Raw genomic sequence first — 18,926 nt, forward strand, 5'->3', positions numbered from 1 at the left:
CTGGCATAACTGCACTGTTGCAAAATTAAACAGTCTCCCTCCATGTTTTGGAATCTGATAGCAGACCACTTTGAACCACCAGGTTGACAAGTCATAGAGTTACTTGTGAAAACAAGGCCACATTCACCCCTCTAGATTAAACCCCATATCAGAGAACCAAAAATATGTCTGATCAGGTAAGTGTCACATCTGCTTTGTTGTTCCGGCAGTCTGAGCACTAGCAACCCTCTTGCCATAAGCAAGAATGGCTCATGTGACCTAGAGCGGCGCTTTAGGTCGCATGACCCACCTTCTTAAATTACATAGGCGATATATTAAATGAAAAATAATCTAGTATATCTCAAATTAAGCTAATACTTGGGTCAAAACGTACACGGTGCTGCTTTAATTAAACAGCATAATATTTACGCTCCGATACCTGACCAAAAAGCAGTGAAAAAGCAGCCAAATTCAAAAGAAAACCATTGATACACAGCCAGAAAAACCTTTGCACGGTATATATATATATATATATATATATATATATATATATATATATATATATATATATATATATATATATATATATATATATAAACAGACACTTCAGCCTACATTTTCAACAGATGAAACTATTTCTAATTCTTTTGTAACTTCCCTGCTGTCATGAAGACTGAAGAAAAAAAATAGAAAACTGTGGACGAACCCCTCCCGTCCCTCTATTTGTTTTTAAATGAGCATTTAAAGCATTAAAGCAGTTTTCTGAAACCTTTAACCCGTCCTCAGGGTATTCCCTCAGTTTTTTTTGCCCCAGATCAGAAAGGAACGGGGGAGTCGCTTCGGCGGTGGGTTAGTCACCGGGGAGCTGCAGCAGCAGATTGCCTGATTAAATAAGCATGCGCTAATCACTAATGGAGCTGTGCTCCAGGATTAAATCAGAGGGATGTCAAAATAATAACAGAAGGAGAATGAAGAGAATGCCACGGGCTTGACTTGCTCTTTTTTAAATTGTAATTCCTCATTTTCAGGTAGACCGCAGCAAATGTTAACATGCTTCATTTTTGGATCTGTTTTGCTGTGCAGTGAACGCTCATTCCCATAAAAGTCAAGCAGAGTCACGCACAGTCTCGAATTGTTCCTGGAGCCACGAATGTGTCTAAAAATAGACCCAGCATTATACATGATATTTAACATAAAGAAAAATGAGAACGACCGCTAACTGTTGCTTCTGTGTTCTTCTTCTTCTTCATCAGCGCTCTGGGAGGCTCCTCCGCGCTTCACATCCCAGCCTTCCCCAGCGGAGGATGCCTAATTGATTATGTCCCTCAAGTGTGTCAGTTGCTCACCAACAAGGTAAAAATGTGTGCTGCTCATGTTCTTTGCATTTGTACAGGGATCCCTTGTGTGGCTGCTTTCAGGTATATAAATCAGTTATTGTGTATGTGATGCAATATCTACTGAAAGGTGTGTGTGTGTGTTCATGCACGTGTGTCGGCCCGATGCAGCGTGGGTGTACTGGCCGGCCTCCATAGGCTGTCTGAGTGCTCTTTGGCCTCCGCAGGTTGACAAGCAGATATGCAGTGTGAACGCGTTGTAATGCCATTTCCTTCAAGGCAAACTGCCCATCCCCCCTCCAACCCTCTCACACACACATATTCGCCATCTCTTCCTGTTCACATTACAGTCTGACCAGCAGGAGCAGGAGAAGAAAAAAAAGATGCACCCGACTGCCTTCTGGTTTTTCAAGTCAGAGCCGCTCCCTTTAAAAGAAAAAGACGAGTTCTGTTCAGAACGTCTCGATCTTTATTTAAAAGAACAAGCACCAAATGTTCAGTTCAAAGCGCCTCAACAACATAGTTGCTTTCAGATCTGCTGTCTTGAAGTGGTTTTAGCTGGATCATGTTGAACCTACAAATGAGTAGTTCTGCAGAGAACAGCTTAACTTTTAAACCGCTAACAATTTAACAACATTCAAACAAAGCAGTTGAATAAATAATGAAGCTGTGTCCTGATATCTAGCTGAAATAAACGACTGAAGGGAAATGTTAGACTGTTGCTTTTTAAAGAGGGAAACCAAACGTGTTGAAGGGTTTCTAAGCTAATCCTCAGCTCTCTATTTTGGTTTATCTGAAAACACACATATATTCATATTCTGTTGCTGATCCAACCTATTTCACCTCTGTTATTATTCAGCCAAGGTAGATCATTTTCACATAATGTACCATTTCTAAACGGGCACTCTTAGACTCAAAATGTATGCTTTATCAAAGGTTCCAGTGTCGTATCTGAACATATTTTGAGTGGTCTCTACTTCCATTGTGTTTTTTTTATATAAACTGTGACAATATTGGTCTTATGTTTATTTTGAATATAGATTTTTTTTTGTTCCAAAAACGGCATTGAAATTACACTAACTTCCCATAAATATGACACAAAGTGCCCCCAGCTGTAAAGAGGAAGGATAATGATGCATAGGTTTCAACATTTCTTACAAATAAAGATCTTTAAAATGTGGTGAACGTTTGTATTCAGGACCCTTTCTGATACCCCTGAATAAAAATGTTCCCAGAAAAGTCAACTGATTAGCAAATAGTGACCATCTATGTGTAATTTAATCTAATTCAATTCAATTCAATTGTATTTATATAGCGCTAATTCATGAAACATGTCATCTCAAGGCACTTTACAAAGTCAAATTCAATCATATTATACAGATTGGTCAAAAATTTCCTATATAAGGGAACCAATTGATTGCTTCAAAGTCCCGACAAGCAGCATTCACTCCTGGAGAAGCATAGAGCTACAGAGAGAGTCGTCTGCATTGTACATGGCTTTGCAGCAATCCCTCATACTGAGCAAGCATGAAGCGACAGTGGAAAGAAAAACTCCCCATTAACGGGAAGGAAAACCTCCGGCAGAACCGGGCTCAGTATGAACGGTCATCTGCCAATAAGTAACATATTGTGCTCTGTTCACTGATGCTCTCTCGCAAACCTGAGGGATTCAAACAACCCATGGTAACTATAGAGGCGCTGCGGAGTTCAACAGCTCAGGAGGAATACTCTGTCTACAGGACAACTATTAGAACTAGTCACCAAATTTAGCCTCTATGGCTTTAGGAAGAAAGCCATAGATGAAATAATGGAATGGAGTTTGCTACAAGCCACGCAGGAGACACAGCAAGCATGTGGAAGAAGGTGCTCTGGTCAGATGAGTCCAAGGTGGTCTCTATTTTAAACACTATGTGCATTGGATAACTAACACTAGAGAAAAGTAAGCTAGTCCGGTTTGAAAATGTCTGATTGTAAATCCAAGTAATATCCGAAAGAAAACCTGCTAGAGGCTTTAAAGGTCTTCAACTTCAAGCAGGACAACAACCTAAAATACAGCCAGAAATACAACGGAACGGTTTTAAATCAGAGCATTTTTATGTGTTTCAAGGTTCCAGTCAAAGTCCAGACCTACACTATATTCCCAAAAATATTCGCTCACCTGCCTCACATGTGAACATCGTGAGATCCGATTCTTAATCCAAAGGGTTCAATATGATGTTGGTCCACCGTTTGCTGCTATAACAGCTTCAGCTCTTCTGGGAAGGCTGTCCACATATTTTTGGAGTTTGGTCACGGGTGTTTTTGACCCTTGTTCAAAAACGCATTTGTAGGATCAGACACTGATGTTGGACGAGACGGCCTGGCTCTTAGTCTCCTCTCTAATTCATCCCATCCGGTTGAGGTCGGGACTCCGTTCAGGCCAGTCAAGTTCATCAACACCAAACTTTCATTCTTGGTCTTTATGGACATGGATTCATGTTAGAAGACAAAGGGGCCATCTCCAAACTGTTCCCACAAAGTTGGGAGAATGGGATTGTCCAAAATCTCATGGTCTGCTGAAGCATTCAAAGTTCCTTTTACTGGAACTAAGGGGCCATTCCCCAGGTCCTAAAAAGCAACCCCATACTAGAATCCTCCCTCCATCTAACTTTGCTCTTTGCACAGTGTAATCAGACAAGGGCCTGTTCTCCTGGCAACCAGTAAACCCAGAGCCATCCGTCAGATTGCCAGATGGAGAAGTGCGACTGGTGTCTCCAGAGAATGCACCTCTACTGCACTAGAGTCCAGTGGCGGGGTGATAGCCATTCACCTGTTCACTCACGCATTCACACACTGACCTGAGCACCTCAGCATCTGCTGCCCCCACTCTGTCAGTCTACATGTTCTACCACTTTGTTGCTGAGCTGCTGTCGTTCCCAATCACTTCCACTTTGTTATAATTCCACTGGCAGTTGACTGTGGAATAATTAGGAATGAGGAAATTTCAAGACTAGACTTGTAGCACAGGTGGCATCCTATCACAGCACCTAGCTCGAATTCACTGAGCTCTTGAGGGCAGCCAATTATTTCACAAATGTTTGTAAAAACAGTCTGCATGCCTAGGTGCGCCAAGTCATACACCTTTGGAACACCTGATTTTGATTATTTGGATGAGTCAGCGAATACTTTTGGTGATAAAGTGTAAATCTATTTGAGAATCTGTGGCAAGGCCTAAAAGGAAATACTTTCACAAGACTTTGCATTCATAGTCTTCATCTTTGCTAAGAAATTGTACATTTTGCTGGACAAATAAAAAAAAATACCCTGAAGAAAAACATTTCCATAGTTTTTCACAAATCTTAGTGCTCACGCTGCACCACTACGCTGTACAGACACTTTTGTTCTTCAAACATTTTTAATATTTAATCAGCTACAGCGGATAAAGTATTGCACACCTCATAATTTTTCTCAGGTTAAAATTCACTCCAGTTTGTTGGCATCAGCCCAAACAATCCACACTTACCAAGAAATCAAAGCAAAGTTGCCCACAAACAAAGATACGTGAAAATAATGTGGAAAAAAAAAAATGTGCAAAAAGGCATAGGAAGCCAAGAGACGGCCTGAAGTTGTCATCACCAAGAAAGAAGAAAGGCTCTTCCGCAAAGTATTTCAGCTGCTCTACCTCCAAGGTAAGAGATGTGAGTCAAAGTTTTAAAAAAATTTAAAGTTCATTTCTAAAAGAACTGGTTTGAAGAAGTGTCATAATTTATTTCAGTAAATGTTTGCTTTGACCGACTGTCATCTCTGCCCTCCAGGTTAATGGCGGAGGTGCAACATGGCACAACATATGGATCATCAGGATGATTAATCCATGCAGGCACTTCCGAGCTGTACACAAAGAAAAGAGCAACGAGCATTGCTGGCACTCTTCTCAGAATACTATGACTCATTTGTGATTCATGATGTTTCTAATATGTGGATCTTATCTTTAAAATCACTCCTCTTGTCAGGGAATAACTTTCAACAACTTTTACCATAACGGTGGAACTCTGACTTTTTATACGACGCTGACAGATCTACAGATCAGTAATGCGCTACTAAAGTCTGCTGAAACCAACTGTCTGTTGAGCTCTTATCTTTGCCGCTGGATAACTGTGGCACATATCCTTCCATCTCTTCAGTGAAGACTTATCTGCTGCCGTATGAATGCTGATCAACCTCTGTAAACCTTATAAAGACTCTTCCATTTTAACGTGTTTGATTTTTCTTTTAGATACATTTTTTTGTTGAATGACACAAGCTGAACTGTCTTTGATTTTCAGCTACCACACTGCAGAAACAAGCAGGTTACCCTCATGGCTGGTTTGTTTGTTAATATGCCTGCGAGACTAACTTGTGTTTTATGAGGCAAAAACTCCCGTCTCTGTGAGCCTTGGACTGCATTCTGAGCCCATTTTATTTTGTGTTTTAGAAGTTAAAATTACTACTGATATAAGCTTTTTGTTGTTGTTGCGTTTTTTTGTTGTTGTTTTTTTTGGGGGGGTTGGGGAGGGGGGCGGGTTCAGGCACACTCGGAGCATAGGTGTTGCATAAGGTTCGTACAAAGGCTGGAAATGTCTGGAATTTCATCTAATTAAATTATTTCCATGTCTGGATAAGTATGGGAAAAAAGATAATAGAGTATGAAAATATATATTTTTTTGTTTTATTTTTTGGTTCATTCCCGTTGCTAATGTTTAAATGGATATCATCTCTTTCCTTCTTTCCTTTCTGTACGTTTTCCTTCATTCCTCTTTTCTGTTCTCCTTTCTTCAGTCATTTTCTCTTCCTTCTGTCCTTCATGCTTTTTTCCTTTGTTTTCCTTCACTCTTTTCTTTGCTCATCTTTTTTCACTCCATCCATCCTCCTCTTTCATTACTTAATCCTTCCTTCTTTCATTTTTTATTCATTTTCACCTTCCTTCCCTCTTGTATTTTACTTTCATTTACCTTCCTGTTTCCTACCTTTGTCCTTCCTTTTTGGCACCCCCATTTTTTGTCCTGCTTTTCTTCTTTTTCTCTTCCTCTGTTTCTTCCATGTTTCTTAATTTCTTGATTTTTTTTTTCCCCTCCTCGTGGTTTGTGCAGGTTTGTATTTAAAGCTTAACCCCAAAAAGGAAGACCTGCAGTGAATTTCTAGTTAACATTTTGATTCGTACATTGGATCAAACTTTGGAAGAGCTGGATTACACACACAATATGTGGAGATTTATTAGATAATTTCTATCTTAGATTAGGTCACACATTCAACCTTTAAGATATAGTGAATGCCGCATGATTTAGAGTTACATTTTTTTCCTGTAGTATAAGCTCTGCAAGACATGAAAGGGGTTCTATCAAAAATGTACTTTTTGGAAAAAAAAAAATCTGCACACTCAGCATGGTGCACGTTCAGACAACCAAACCTCCTTCATATTTATAAAATCAAAATAAAACAGCGGTCACACTTTATGATCCAGGTGTAGTTGTGAATGTAACCGGATGTGCAACAGCAGTAAGCGCCACCTGTGTTATTGCATCATCCTCCCTGCAGCCACATGCAAACGCAACAACTGGATGCACAGGCGAGCAGCCATGGGCGCGGGCAGGCCTGAATACCTGCAGAGCAAGCTCACCTATGTTGCATCACCCGACGCCCCAGGCAGCCAATGGGAGGCGGTGGCACAATGACAGCAGCGGGGGCGTGCAGGAAGTCCATTCTCCAAGTGTGCGTGAAAGTTCAGTGATCCACATTTCCTTTAAAACACACACTGAAAGTGTAATTAACAAACATTGAGGATGTGGCCTTGCAGCTTTTCAGAAAGCTGCACAGCCGCCTCCACCGTTCCATGTGATCACAATTGAACTGAAGCTTGAGTCACAATGGGCGTCAGTGTTTGAGCCTTCTTCAAGAGATGAGACCAACAGTGTGGATGTGTGTGTGTGTGTGTGTGTCACATATTACTACTATTACAAAACAGTATCATTCATACACGAAGGGTGAGTAATCGCAAATGTGCAGCTTACACTGCACAAAATGATGAAACACCCTGGCTAGTATGCTATACACTCTGTGTAAATGTCTGTCAAGTAGTATAAAAGTAGTCGTGGGCTATCATCTTATCTTTTCTGTTAAGGTTTAAGTGAGAGGGACGATTGTGGATAAATGCATTTATGACTGCAGACTAGAGCACTAATAGGCTATGTTGATTCTGTTCATTTTCATTCTACCAATACGTTTACTTTTCTTTTTTAGAGACGAGCCTCTCTCAAAAAAACACAGATCAATATGAAAATTCAAAATTGTTATACTTTTCATCCCATTTCAATTATACAATTGTTAATAATCAGTGTAAAAATCTGCTGCATTACAGCAATTAAAGCCTTCTGATAATTGCTGAGCAGTTATTTCCATTATCTCCACTGTTTTTTATGATTATGATGATGATGATGATGAGTCTTTGAGTTCGGAAGGACTTCTTACCATCACCCTAATCTTTAGCTCCCTCCACAGATTTTCTTTCAGATTCAATCCAGGACTCTGGCTGGTCCACTCCAAAACGTTTATATTACTTTGAGTCAAAAGAAACATGTTGGTAAAATTAAAAGAGAACTTGTATGAATAGTTTTGGGCCTAGGTCTATCTAGTGAAGGATGAATTCTCGCTAATCTATCATGCAATTTAATTGTGGAATGGGAGGGTTTCGTATTTTTATCGAAAATAACTTATTTTTAATAAAACTAATTGCATGTAATCAAAGACTCTGTTACATAGGAATCAAACTCAGGTCTATGATAATTGATTAAACAAAGCAAAAACTGTGGCAGGGGTGTCCAAACGCTGTCATGGGCCAAAATCGGCACGTTAAAAGTACTCATGGGCCATAATGTTTTTTTTTTTTTTTTGTTTGTTTTTTTTTATTCTTTTCTCTTTTATTTCCTGCTCTGCAATACATTAAATATTAAGTATTTTAATGAAACACTTTATTTTAGGGCTAAAAATGGGTCCCACACATTCGCCTTGAAAAAATTAAGGTTAACAGTTTCCTAACTTTATGGATCAAATGTTTTTGTTTCTATATTTAGTCTAAAAAAAGCTCTTAGGCACAATAAGAACATTCTTCAAAAATGTGCTGTACTTAGCTAGGTTTAATAAATGATTTTCTGTTCGAGAGTCAATCGTTGCAGAACGTTTGTAGCAAAAAAGAAAATGGCTAATAGAAGAAAAATACTTTGTGTCGTACCAAATAAATTCCATTTAAGAAAATGTACGTTTGTGAAGAAATAGCTTTCATCGTAAAAAAAAATAATACTAATAACTCACAAAGATTATCTATCTGCATCAGTTCCATTTGCTGGAGGGCCAGATTTGTACCATTTTTAAACTGAGGTCAAGTTGTACTGAGGGGCGAAAATGGCTCCGAGCCACACTTTGTATATCCCTGCTATGAGGAGTTTAAAGAAAATGTTTTTGCAGCATAATTAGTAGAAATAGTTTGAACACCTGATGTTGTTTTCAAAGTTTGGGAGAGAAAAAAACATCCGGACACATCAGTAGTTCAGGCAATAAAAAAAAAAAAACGCCTCACTTTGACATCCGGATCTTGTTGTGTCACCTCCCAGCGACCCTGGCTGGGTCTCCTGACCTGGGGTTCTCCCCGTCCCATTTCTCAGCTCAGCTGACAGGGGAATTTAAGCAACACAGCAGAATTTGAACCTGAAGGTCAGCGTTGTGATACAGTGTTTTGCTGGAGGGCAGCACCGTTTCAGACTGGCCACAGATCCTAGCGGCCTACACCTGCAATGCCCTGAAAAGTTTCCAAATGTTTTTTTTTGCTTGTTTCTCATTTGGGTTGAGTTAGAAAGACCGAGAGCAATTCTAAGTTTTAAAAAGCTGATTAGGATTCTGCCTCTGTTGAGATATCTGTTGAGATTATGCGACTTTTATGTGGTAATTGTGGAACTAAAATGAAAAAATATTATTTGTATTCTGTTTACTATCAAACATGGTAAAACTGACAGAATAGGGAGTAATCATATTTTCTGGGGTAAAAAAAAGAGAGCTACTGTTTTTTTTTTTTTGTCCCCATATTTTTAAATGTGGGAGCTCCTGCTGCACTTGCTCTGTTGTTCAACCGCCTATGGTTGCCCTGTTTCTCATCGTATTTCTGCTTCGTTTTTGTCCAGGTACAATATGTCATACAAGGTTATCACAAGAGGAGGGAGTACATCGCTGCTTTCCTTAGCCACTTTGGAACGTGAGTCAGCTTTCCAGATTCAGACCAGCACTCATTAGCGAATATGAAACAACAATATAAACAGTGTGGCGCGTTTCAGGGGAGTGGTGGAGTACGACGCAGAGGGATTCACTAAACTCACCCTACTCCTCATGTGGAAAGACTTTTGCTTCCTGGTGCATGGTAGGAGAGCCGTAAACCCAACATTAATGATCGTTTTCGGTCTGATTTTGTTCACTCCTAACGTGCGTCCTCTTGTTCTTTGTCGTAGTGGATCTCCCGCTGTACTTCCCCCGGGATCAGCCCACCCTCACCTTTCAGTCTGTGTACCACTTCACCAACAGCGGTCAGCTCTACTCTCAGGTGCAGACGTCGTATCCCTACAGCCCACGCTGGGACGGCAACGAGATGGCCAAAAGGGCGAAGTAAGTCAAAGCTGCGGTGCTAAAGGTCCTACTGCAATTTTAGCTGGGAAGAGCACGGCTAAGATTTCAGTCTTGATTTCTCTTTCAGGGCGCACTTCAAGAGCTTCATCCCTCAGTTCCAGGAGGGAGCCTTCGCCAATGGGAAACTGTAGCTCTTCTCTTGCTTTTGCTGGAGTGTGTCTGAGCGTCTGTGCTCTTTTGTGCCTGTTTTCCTTTTGTCCGCACAGACTTACTGTATATCCTCACGTTGTTCTCACCGAAGCTGATGGGAAAGAGCCACGTTTCTGTAGAACTGTGTTTTCGAGGCATCATGAAGATTCATCATAAGTGTTGACAGCTGTGTAAAAACCCTTCATTCCTAAAGCTCTTACAGAAAAGAAAGCTGACAGCTTGTATTATACTACTTCTGACAATAAATGCTGTTTTGTTTTGCGTGACGTCTGGAGTCTCCATGCACATATTTTTTATTTGCTTTAAAAAGAGCTGAAGGAACAAGCTTTGTTTACTTGCTTTCGTCATATTACTGTCAATTTGTGCACAGCTGTTGATGTTAAAATACTTTAGACCCTTTCGTTTTGCTTAAAGGTTGTCTTTCTTTCATGATTTGTGGAGTCTTTTACGGTACTTTGAACTGTTCACAAATATGTTTTTATTCCAATGTTTCCTTTAGTAAAACATGTTTCTCTTGGCTGTGTCAGTGCATTCCTAAATCTGAGACTTTAAAGAACAAACATTTTAGAGTGGAAATATTTTAGTCAAAACATAAATTGGAGACCGTGTCTTTTTAAGCAACTCATAGCAAACCGTTCAACAAAGTTCACTGTGTGGAAGAGGAAGAGTGTTTTTGTGACTTGGCTAACATGAATGTTAAATTCCACAGAAGTCATTCCCGTTATGAATGTTTGCTTAACGCTGCTCAGTGAAAATGTTGCTCGTTTTCCCCAGTCGCTATTTTGTCCTTTCGGATTTTTGGCTTTTTTATACATACTTTAACAGCTTATTTATTTATTTATATATATATATATATATATATATATATATATATATATATATATATATATATATATAAACTCATCATCTAATCCTATAAGCTAATATGTTAGGTAATGTGTCAATTTTATTTGACTCCAGTAAATATCTGTGAATGAGAACAACAATGAACGCAAATAAAGGTGTCTTTAGACCATAATGTACAAATAAATATTATCTTAAGTGATCAAAAAATGTGAAATTACAAATAGAATTAAACTAATATGTAATTATTAAGTACATGGGCAATAAATACTTTCCACAGTGTGGACCATATGGAAAGTAAAGGGTAATGTTGGAAGTTAAAATTGGCCACCTAGGAGCGATTTTTCATCAACTATATAGTGCTTTAGAAATACATCATGAGAAACAGTAAACGTATGCATTTACATAAGCCCATAGTGTTATAGTTCAAAACTCTATTATTTTCTAGCTGGAGTTTTTAATTAACTATGTAGCGCTCTAGAATGTTATGTGGTACAGCTGGACACAGACAACACAGAATAATATACTGTAGTGTGTATTAAGCTGAAGAGCGGTGTGCAGAGAGCTTCATAGAAATGGGTTATCATGGCCAAGCCTCTGCCTCCAAGCTATACCAAGTGTAATGCAAAGCACCGGATGCAATCGTGTAAAGCATGCTGCCACTGGACTCTAGAGCAGAAGAGGCGCGTTCTCTGGAGTGAAGAATGCCGCTTCTCCATCTGGCAATCTGATGGACGGTTATGGGTTTGGCAGTTGCCAGAGAATGATACTTTTCTGTCTGTCTTGTGCCAAGTGTAAGGTTTGGTGGAGGGGGGTATTCTGGTGTTTTTTTGTTTTTTTTGTTTTTTTCAGGAGCTGGACTTGGTTCCTTAGTGTTCCACTGAAAGGAACATTGAATGCTTCAGCAGACCAAAAGATGTTGGACAATTCCACACTTCCAGCTAAGTGGAATCAACTTGGAACAACATGACTGCACAACAGAGCACAAAACAAGGTCCATACAGACACAGATGAGAGAGTTTCCTGTGGATGACCTTTACTGGTGTGAATGCAAACATTAAAGGTTGAGTTCTATGATCACATCTGACCTATCTCCTCCAAAACATGTGAGCAGCTGCACTCAGAGAGGAGATGAGAAAAGCATCCTATCAGCTTCACTCTCCCCTGGTTCGTCACGGTCAATGCTTGCGTATTTTCTGTGTAGAACTGTAAATGTTTGGATTATGAGTTGCTTTGGTACGTTATACGTCTCGCTGCGGCGCAGTAAAGCAATGTGCAGGAAGTGGGGGCCTCAGGTTCGGAGGAGACCAGGGCTGGGAACATAGGTGTTTTGGGAGAGATGTGGGCTTTTGCGGGTGAACTGTGGTGTTGTGCAGAATAATCCAAGCCATTTTGGCAAAAGCACCAACAGTGTTGAGAACATCTGGTCTGTTTCAAGAAATGAACCAAAGGAATTGAGAAGGATCTTGGCAATGTTTGTGTCATGATTTAGGTTTTCTTTTGGACTTGAAGTTTCCGCCTGTCACCAGCCACTATCCAATCAGCTCAGTCTCCTCAGTCACCAGTCATCAGCCCAGACCAGCTCCACCTGCTGCCACTACTCAGTTCCTACTCTGCTCACCTGTTCGCCTCACTCACCCACTCACTGCAGATCGTCTCATCCCCTCATTTGTGCTCTGCCACCATGGGGTTTTCAGCGCTTTCGTGCTCAACCTGCATCTGGTCAAGCCTGGTTCTGCCAGCAACTCCTGGTCTGTCTGCATTGAACATTTCCAATAAATCCGTTTTTAACGTAACTCTGTGTTCGGCTGAATTTCGGGTTCACACTAAAATCGTTACAGTTGGTGGCACTGACTATTTATACGGGAAAGGAATTTAGTTTGAAAGCATGAGTGAACAGTTTTGGGAGAGATATAACCTTTTTGCAAGTAAGCTGTGGTGTTGTGCTGAACTGTATGACTGTTTTGCCAAATGATCTTAAGAGTTTTAAGAATGTCATTTCTGTGTTAAGAAATGAGGCAAACCAATGGAGAAACACTGTAATATGCGAGCCAAGGCATGTGTGCAAGCACTTATGTCAATATATTGTAAATATTGTACATTGGTTGTTTGCTATGCAGGTGGGAGGAGTATAGTTCAAGTGTGATTTGAACTTACAATGCTAATGTTAGCAATAGTTTGCTTATGTGTCAGCCTACTTATTCTAATGTTCATAAATAAGTAATACATGTTGTACTTTTTCATTAGCCAGTGAGTGCTCCAGAAGTTCTCCCTGTGATTCCAGTAAAAGCATTACACCACTGTTAAATAAAGAAAAATAGTTAATTCACTGCAATGTAAGCAATTCACAAAGTAGCTAATCTTCCTAAATAAGTGTTCTAGCATCTTTTTTTTTTACTAGCTACTATATTAGAAATTCATCATGGAATGTAATACAAGCTATTTAGAGGTGTTTTAACACATCACACAGAAATAAATATTTCAAAAGCTTTGAAAAATGAAGATGCTGATGCCATGTTTGTCCACAGATAAATATTTTACTGTCTGTAATACTTAATTAACTGACCCAGTGTATAATTTTGGTTTTCAATTCAAAAATTGGTGCATGCACAGAGCACTAGTGGGTGCTGAGATTGTCACAGGCATATACACAAGGGGTACTGATTACTTTTAGTTTTATCTTAATAGGTTGACATAGGTATGAAACAAAAACAATAAACTTAAAATAACCTACAGACTCCCTTTTGCACATGTGCACCACTTTCGCCATTCACATATATATTTTTTTTCATCCGCTCGAAAAATGTTCTAGCTTTGATACTACGGATGAATGGATTTTCACACCCAGACTCCTCAAGTGTTACTCGCCTCATTTCATTTGTTTGCAGAACGAGATTAATGGGAAAATGTGTGCTGTAAGCACATAGAGAATAGAAGGGGATGTAATTATTTTTCTAACTCAAGCATTAATTACTAGTATAGGGTTATACTTGAGCAAAAAAAAAAAGACAAAAGAAGTTAAGGTCATTTACTGTGGTGAGATTTTTTTTTTATATATATAAACATTAGAATGAATAGCTGTTATACATAAGCTGGAAAATAGCTATTGCATTAGTTCTGGTTAAATCTGCAGTTGCAAATGAAGAGGGAAAATAATCATGCAACAATAAGATAAGAGTTATGTGCACAAATAACCTAAAAGGCTTTCCACTATAATGTTGCTTGCATTTTAACACTTTTTTTAACTAAGGTAGCTTTTTTTTTTATTTAAACCCCAGAAAGCAGTTTGCTGCAGCGGGACATCAGCTTCTGTCATCTGGAGAAAAGAAGTGTGTGCGTGTATGTGCGCACTCACTTGTTTTCATCATTAAATATGAGGCTCCTAGTCCGGGGTCCTTCCTGGCCGCAGGCGCAGCCCCTTGCTATATTCATTGTCTGTAAAGCAGCAACTGTCAGGTCTAATTGAGAACTATAGGGTGAATGTATCTGGGGCATTTAATAGCATCAAGCCTCTTAATAAAATAATTAAAAAAAAGGCAAAGATTATTTTTCTTTTGCAATAACCCCCTCCCTCCCCCCCGCTCCACGTTTCTTGCTCTAACCTTTGCCGACCTGCTTTCGAAACGTCTCGACTGGCAGCCGCAGGATAAGATGTTTTCATTTTTTTGCGAGGGGGTGGGCTTTAACAAGCTCAAATAAGGAATAGTCAAAGCTGACAGTGGGCTTCAGGCGTCTTTTTACCCTGAGCTCAAAAAGGTAAAAGATTGATTCCCCCCCCGTCCTCCAAGATTTGGGCTGACTTTTAATGAGTTCAGCCCAGTGTTTAAAAACACAGACAGCGACTGACGATTGAGGCTAAACGCAGATTACGACACCAAGGAAGGTAAAGTTCACCAGCTTGGAGTGTCAATTAGAGACAAACGTTCCCTCCTGAAGTTTTCCTCCAGTTGCTGACGTTGACCCGAGCTGACATAAAGCCCCTTAAGCAACTCCAACAATTCCCTCCAAAGTGGCCTAAACTGAGTCGCGGAGTCACATCCAGTTAGCCTCCCGTCTAAAAAACACGTCTGCACCTAAACACGGCTCACCTTAACGCGCTTTTAACGTGGATTTATCCGCCGTTAATGATCCTGTGAAAGTACCTTTTTGAGGATGCATTTCGCCGCGCTCTGAATCACAGTTCAGAGGTCTGCCAACCCTCACAGCTTAATGCTCCAAATCCACTAATCCGGCCGTCTTCAACGAACGGCAGTCAGATGGAATAATTAAAGACTGGGAATATTAGTTGGGAATCTTCGGACCCAAGGGCGATCAACCTGATGAGACGGGGAGGGGGGGGTTGCCCCACGAGACTCATTGGAACGCCAAATGGAGACGCAATTGTCATCTTTTCTTTTAAAAGTCGAAGGAGTAGCACCTCAGCTCAGGAATGACGGCCCAGAGGCATGAATATTTACATTAGATTAACTTTAACCGGTGACAACCCTGTAAGCATGACGCTCGGAGGAACTAAGGACCTGCCAGCCTTAAGGAAATGACAAGTGTGTAAAACAGGATCACTTAAAGCCCAGCAACTCTTGGCTTCACCCTTTCCCACCTCATCCCAGAAGTCAGCCGAGTCACGGGAAACTTTTGAAGGAGCGCAAACGTCTGTTGGGGAAGACGAAGTTTTATAGAGAGCTGGAGTGTAGGTTACGTGCAGAAGTGATGACAGAAAGCGACTGAAAATCCTGAGTTATCTTCCGGAGCGATGACAAACGGCTGCGAGAGCGAGCTAATCTGAGTGAGAGGGAGCAGCGCCTGAATATGTCAGCGAAGGTGGACAGGCGCCCTATTGGAGTTTGTTTACTGCGTCCCCCGACTCGTCCGCTCTGTCATCCTTCATCCGCATCTCTCACCTTTTTCCCGCAAACATTTCGAGCCGCAGAAAAAGGCAAACCGTCGGGTGCTTTGCGTTCCCGGGTTTCAGAGCGGCCTGTTGAAAGTTTTTCCTGCTTTCTCGCGGCTTTCTGCTGATCTCTCCGGCATATTTGGGGAAGGGAAGGGTGGATTTCAGGAGCTGTGTGCGGCATTTGCAGAGCAGCGTAGGGTTGTTGATGCGAGCCGTGTTGGGGATGATGGAGCTGAAAGGCTTAACTAATTTTGGAAAGAGAGCAGGAGGAGGAGAGCGGAGGGGGGATTTTGGGGCCTTTTGTTACAGCCTGTTTGATCTAGGAATTCAAAAAAATAAAAAAATTACTGCTTCTGGTTCTTCCCTCTAGTTTTTTCTTTTTTTTTAACCAAACTGGAGGAAATGTTTCAGTCCCGTGTCAAACACCTCTTCCTCCTTAAACCTTTGGTTAATAACTGGATCCAGTTAAACCCTGCTTGTTAATTGCTAATTACTCGTCATACACGAGACGCCAGGAGAGCGTAGCTAAGCTGATCAGATGAGTCTTCGCCCAGGAGCTTGTAGGTTTTCCCTTTTTTTTTTTTTGGAAAGAGCTTGTTTTCGATGGCCCCTGACAAGATAAAGAGAGATTTTCTTCAAACAGGGGAGGCGACTCTCTTTATTTCAACCCCTGTGGGCGCGATAATAGACACTTGGTTTAAACCTTAACTAAAGCGCTTCCTGCAGGTGTTTGATTTTCTCTGGAATACAGCTCCTTAAGCAAGCTGTTTGGCTTCGCTTTGGTGTGCATGATTGTCATAAAAGATGACAATTTTAGTGAAAAACGCTGAAGCTGCCGCAGTATGTTTTCCTCCTCAGACTCTTAGCCAAAATGCAGCTCTTAACTGGAAGGTTTAGATTGGATGTGCAAATCTGAATAAGCGTCTCAAAGCGTTTACACCCTCTAATTTTCACAATTCCCACCCTTTCACTTCTTCCACATTTTGTTATGTTACATATGTATAGCAAATCCAATCTTCTGAATAGTTTAGCTAAAAATTATCTAAACAAAATTGGGCATGATGACAAAATTAATTGATACATACAGAAGTAGTCACACACTTTACTATCACCTAAATTGAGCTCGGGAGCATGGGATTTCCACTGATCATTGAATGTGGTCCAACTGGAACAAACTTGTCTATATAGGGACACAGTCGATCAGAACAAAGACCAAGCAATGAAGGCAAGTATATATTCTGAAGACCTCCGATGACAACTCTGGGAAAGCTCAGTAAAAAGACATTTTATCAACACTGATCATTGCCAAAAGCACTGTGGTCTCCAATTATTCAGACCTGAAAGAAGTTTGAAACCATCAGGACCCTCCTAAGATCTGCCCCCCCCCATCCAAACTTAGCACTTAGCAATTGGGGTAATGCTCCACTTGTGAAAGCAAAATCTGTCGGGCTCTATTTGGCATAAGACGGCAGGTCTTAATGCTACACTGTGTTCCCTTGTTCCCTTTTATAGGCGGAACCATCCACAAGGTGAGCCATTGCAACACATTCCACCAATTAAGCCTTGATGTAAAGCGAACAGACAAAAGCCCCTCCTCACTAAAAGGGCTATGATCTGTTTGAATTTTGCTAAAATTGGCCTTACTGTCAGACGAGGATAAAAACGATTCTCTGGTCGGATGAAACCATAATATAACTTTTTGGCCTCAACTCCAAGTCTTATCTGGAGAAAAAAAAACATTACTGCTCATCACCTAACACCATGATGGCAGTATCATGCTGAGGGGATGTAAATATACATTGTGTGATTATTCAAATGAGACTTGTCCAGAGTACCCTGGATCTAAGATTAGAAGGACAGTTGATTTTCCAACATAAGGATCCGCAGCACACAGCCTGGTTTTAAACCCAAGTGACCCCTGGAAAGACAGCCGTCCACAACCCTGTCGACTCTGACTAAGCTTGGTCCAAGGATCTGCAAAAAGAGTAGATACCCCACAATATACTGTATGTGACAAGCATTTGGAGACATACCCAAGAAGACTTGAGACTGATCGCTCCCAAAGGGACATCCAACAAATTAAGCCATGGTATGAATACTTAACACAGAATTAACAAGCTTTTGCCAATTATTATAATTCTGCACATCTTTCTAGGATCTCTAAGGAAATGCATCAACTCAAATCTGTTTCCAAAAGGAGCGAAGTGAAGGGGTCTAAATACTTTCTAGCAGTGCTCTACTCCCCCTGCTCTGTGGCCTCCTTCTTCCAAGTCCTCCTTCCTCCGCCCCCCACCTACCTGAGGAGCTGTCAGTCTGGATCTCGGCGCTGTCAGTTCAGCCTGTCATGCTGAGGGACGCGTTCCGATCAGCCGTGGACACTGATAGACCTGTCGGGTGGGATGACAGCTGCAAGTGAAGACACGCGCAGACAGGTACATGTAATGTGACAAGACTCCCCGCTTCCCTTCCTCCCCAGCCCACCTCCTCCCATGGAAAAATAAATACCCATAAGTTGGGCGAGTGCAGGAAGGATGAGGATGTATCCTGACGAGTTAAGGAAAAGTTTTAGTTTGAGCCTGACAAAATGCGATGCGGCCAAATGACGAATCGTTGAGTTGCACGTCGAGATCCATTGAAGAGATCCTGCTCTTTTAGAAATAAAGTAATGTTTATCTCCATGTGTTTTTAATGGCTTTCCAGATCTTTTTTGTTTGCCAGCTATGTCATTGAGCTGATCTGCTTTTCTCTAAGGAAGATGCTCTTTACTCTGTGGACGGATATAGTGTCGGCAAGAAAAATTACTTCACCGTTTATTTTCCTTACTGTCATCTGCCTTGCTCCATTTTCTGACACGGAGTTTTGGAAATATTCTTGTTTTCTTCAGAGGATCATCTTTTTGTTGGGAGCGCTACAAACATACATTCCAGCATCATGCAGATAAGGATTCAATCGACCAGCCACAGTCAATGTTTGTTTCTCTTCAGCCCACTGGAACTTTGATTTTTTCTGTTCAAGACTGGCGGTATATACCGATGGGTTTCAACAGCCTC

The 18,926-nt window shown here is 40.8% G+C and overlaps 1 protein-coding gene across 1 annotated transcript in view; it reads left to right on the top strand.

The window, feature by feature from the left end:
• The window catches only part of babam2 (BRISC and BRCA1 A complex member 2), a 114,865-nt gene extending 104,206 nt beyond the window's left edge, over window positions 1-10,659 (top strand). Inside the window, exons 8-12 of the mRNA XM_036132841.1 lie at window positions 1,233-1,332; window positions 9,497-9,567; window positions 9,647-9,729; window positions 9,818-9,971; window positions 10,060-10,659. Coding sequence (XP_035988734.1) covers window positions 1,233-1,332; window positions 9,497-9,567; window positions 9,647-9,729; window positions 9,818-9,971; window positions 10,060-10,123 — 472 coding nt within the window. The 3' untranslated portion in view covers window positions 10,124-10,659. The remainder of the gene's footprint in view (window positions 1-1,232; window positions 1,333-9,496; window positions 9,568-9,646; window positions 9,730-9,817; window positions 9,972-10,059) is intronic.
• The last annotated feature ends 8,267 nt before the right edge of the window (window positions 10,660-18,926 follow it).

The sequence above is a fragment of the Fundulus heteroclitus genome, unplaced genomic scaffold (genome assembly GCF_011125445.2).
Source record: "Fundulus heteroclitus isolate FHET01 unplaced genomic scaffold, MU-UCD_Fhet_4.1 scaffold_55, whole genome shotgun sequence".
Lineage (NCBI taxonomy): Eukaryota > Metazoa > Chordata > Actinopteri > Cyprinodontiformes > Fundulidae > Fundulus > Fundulus heteroclitus.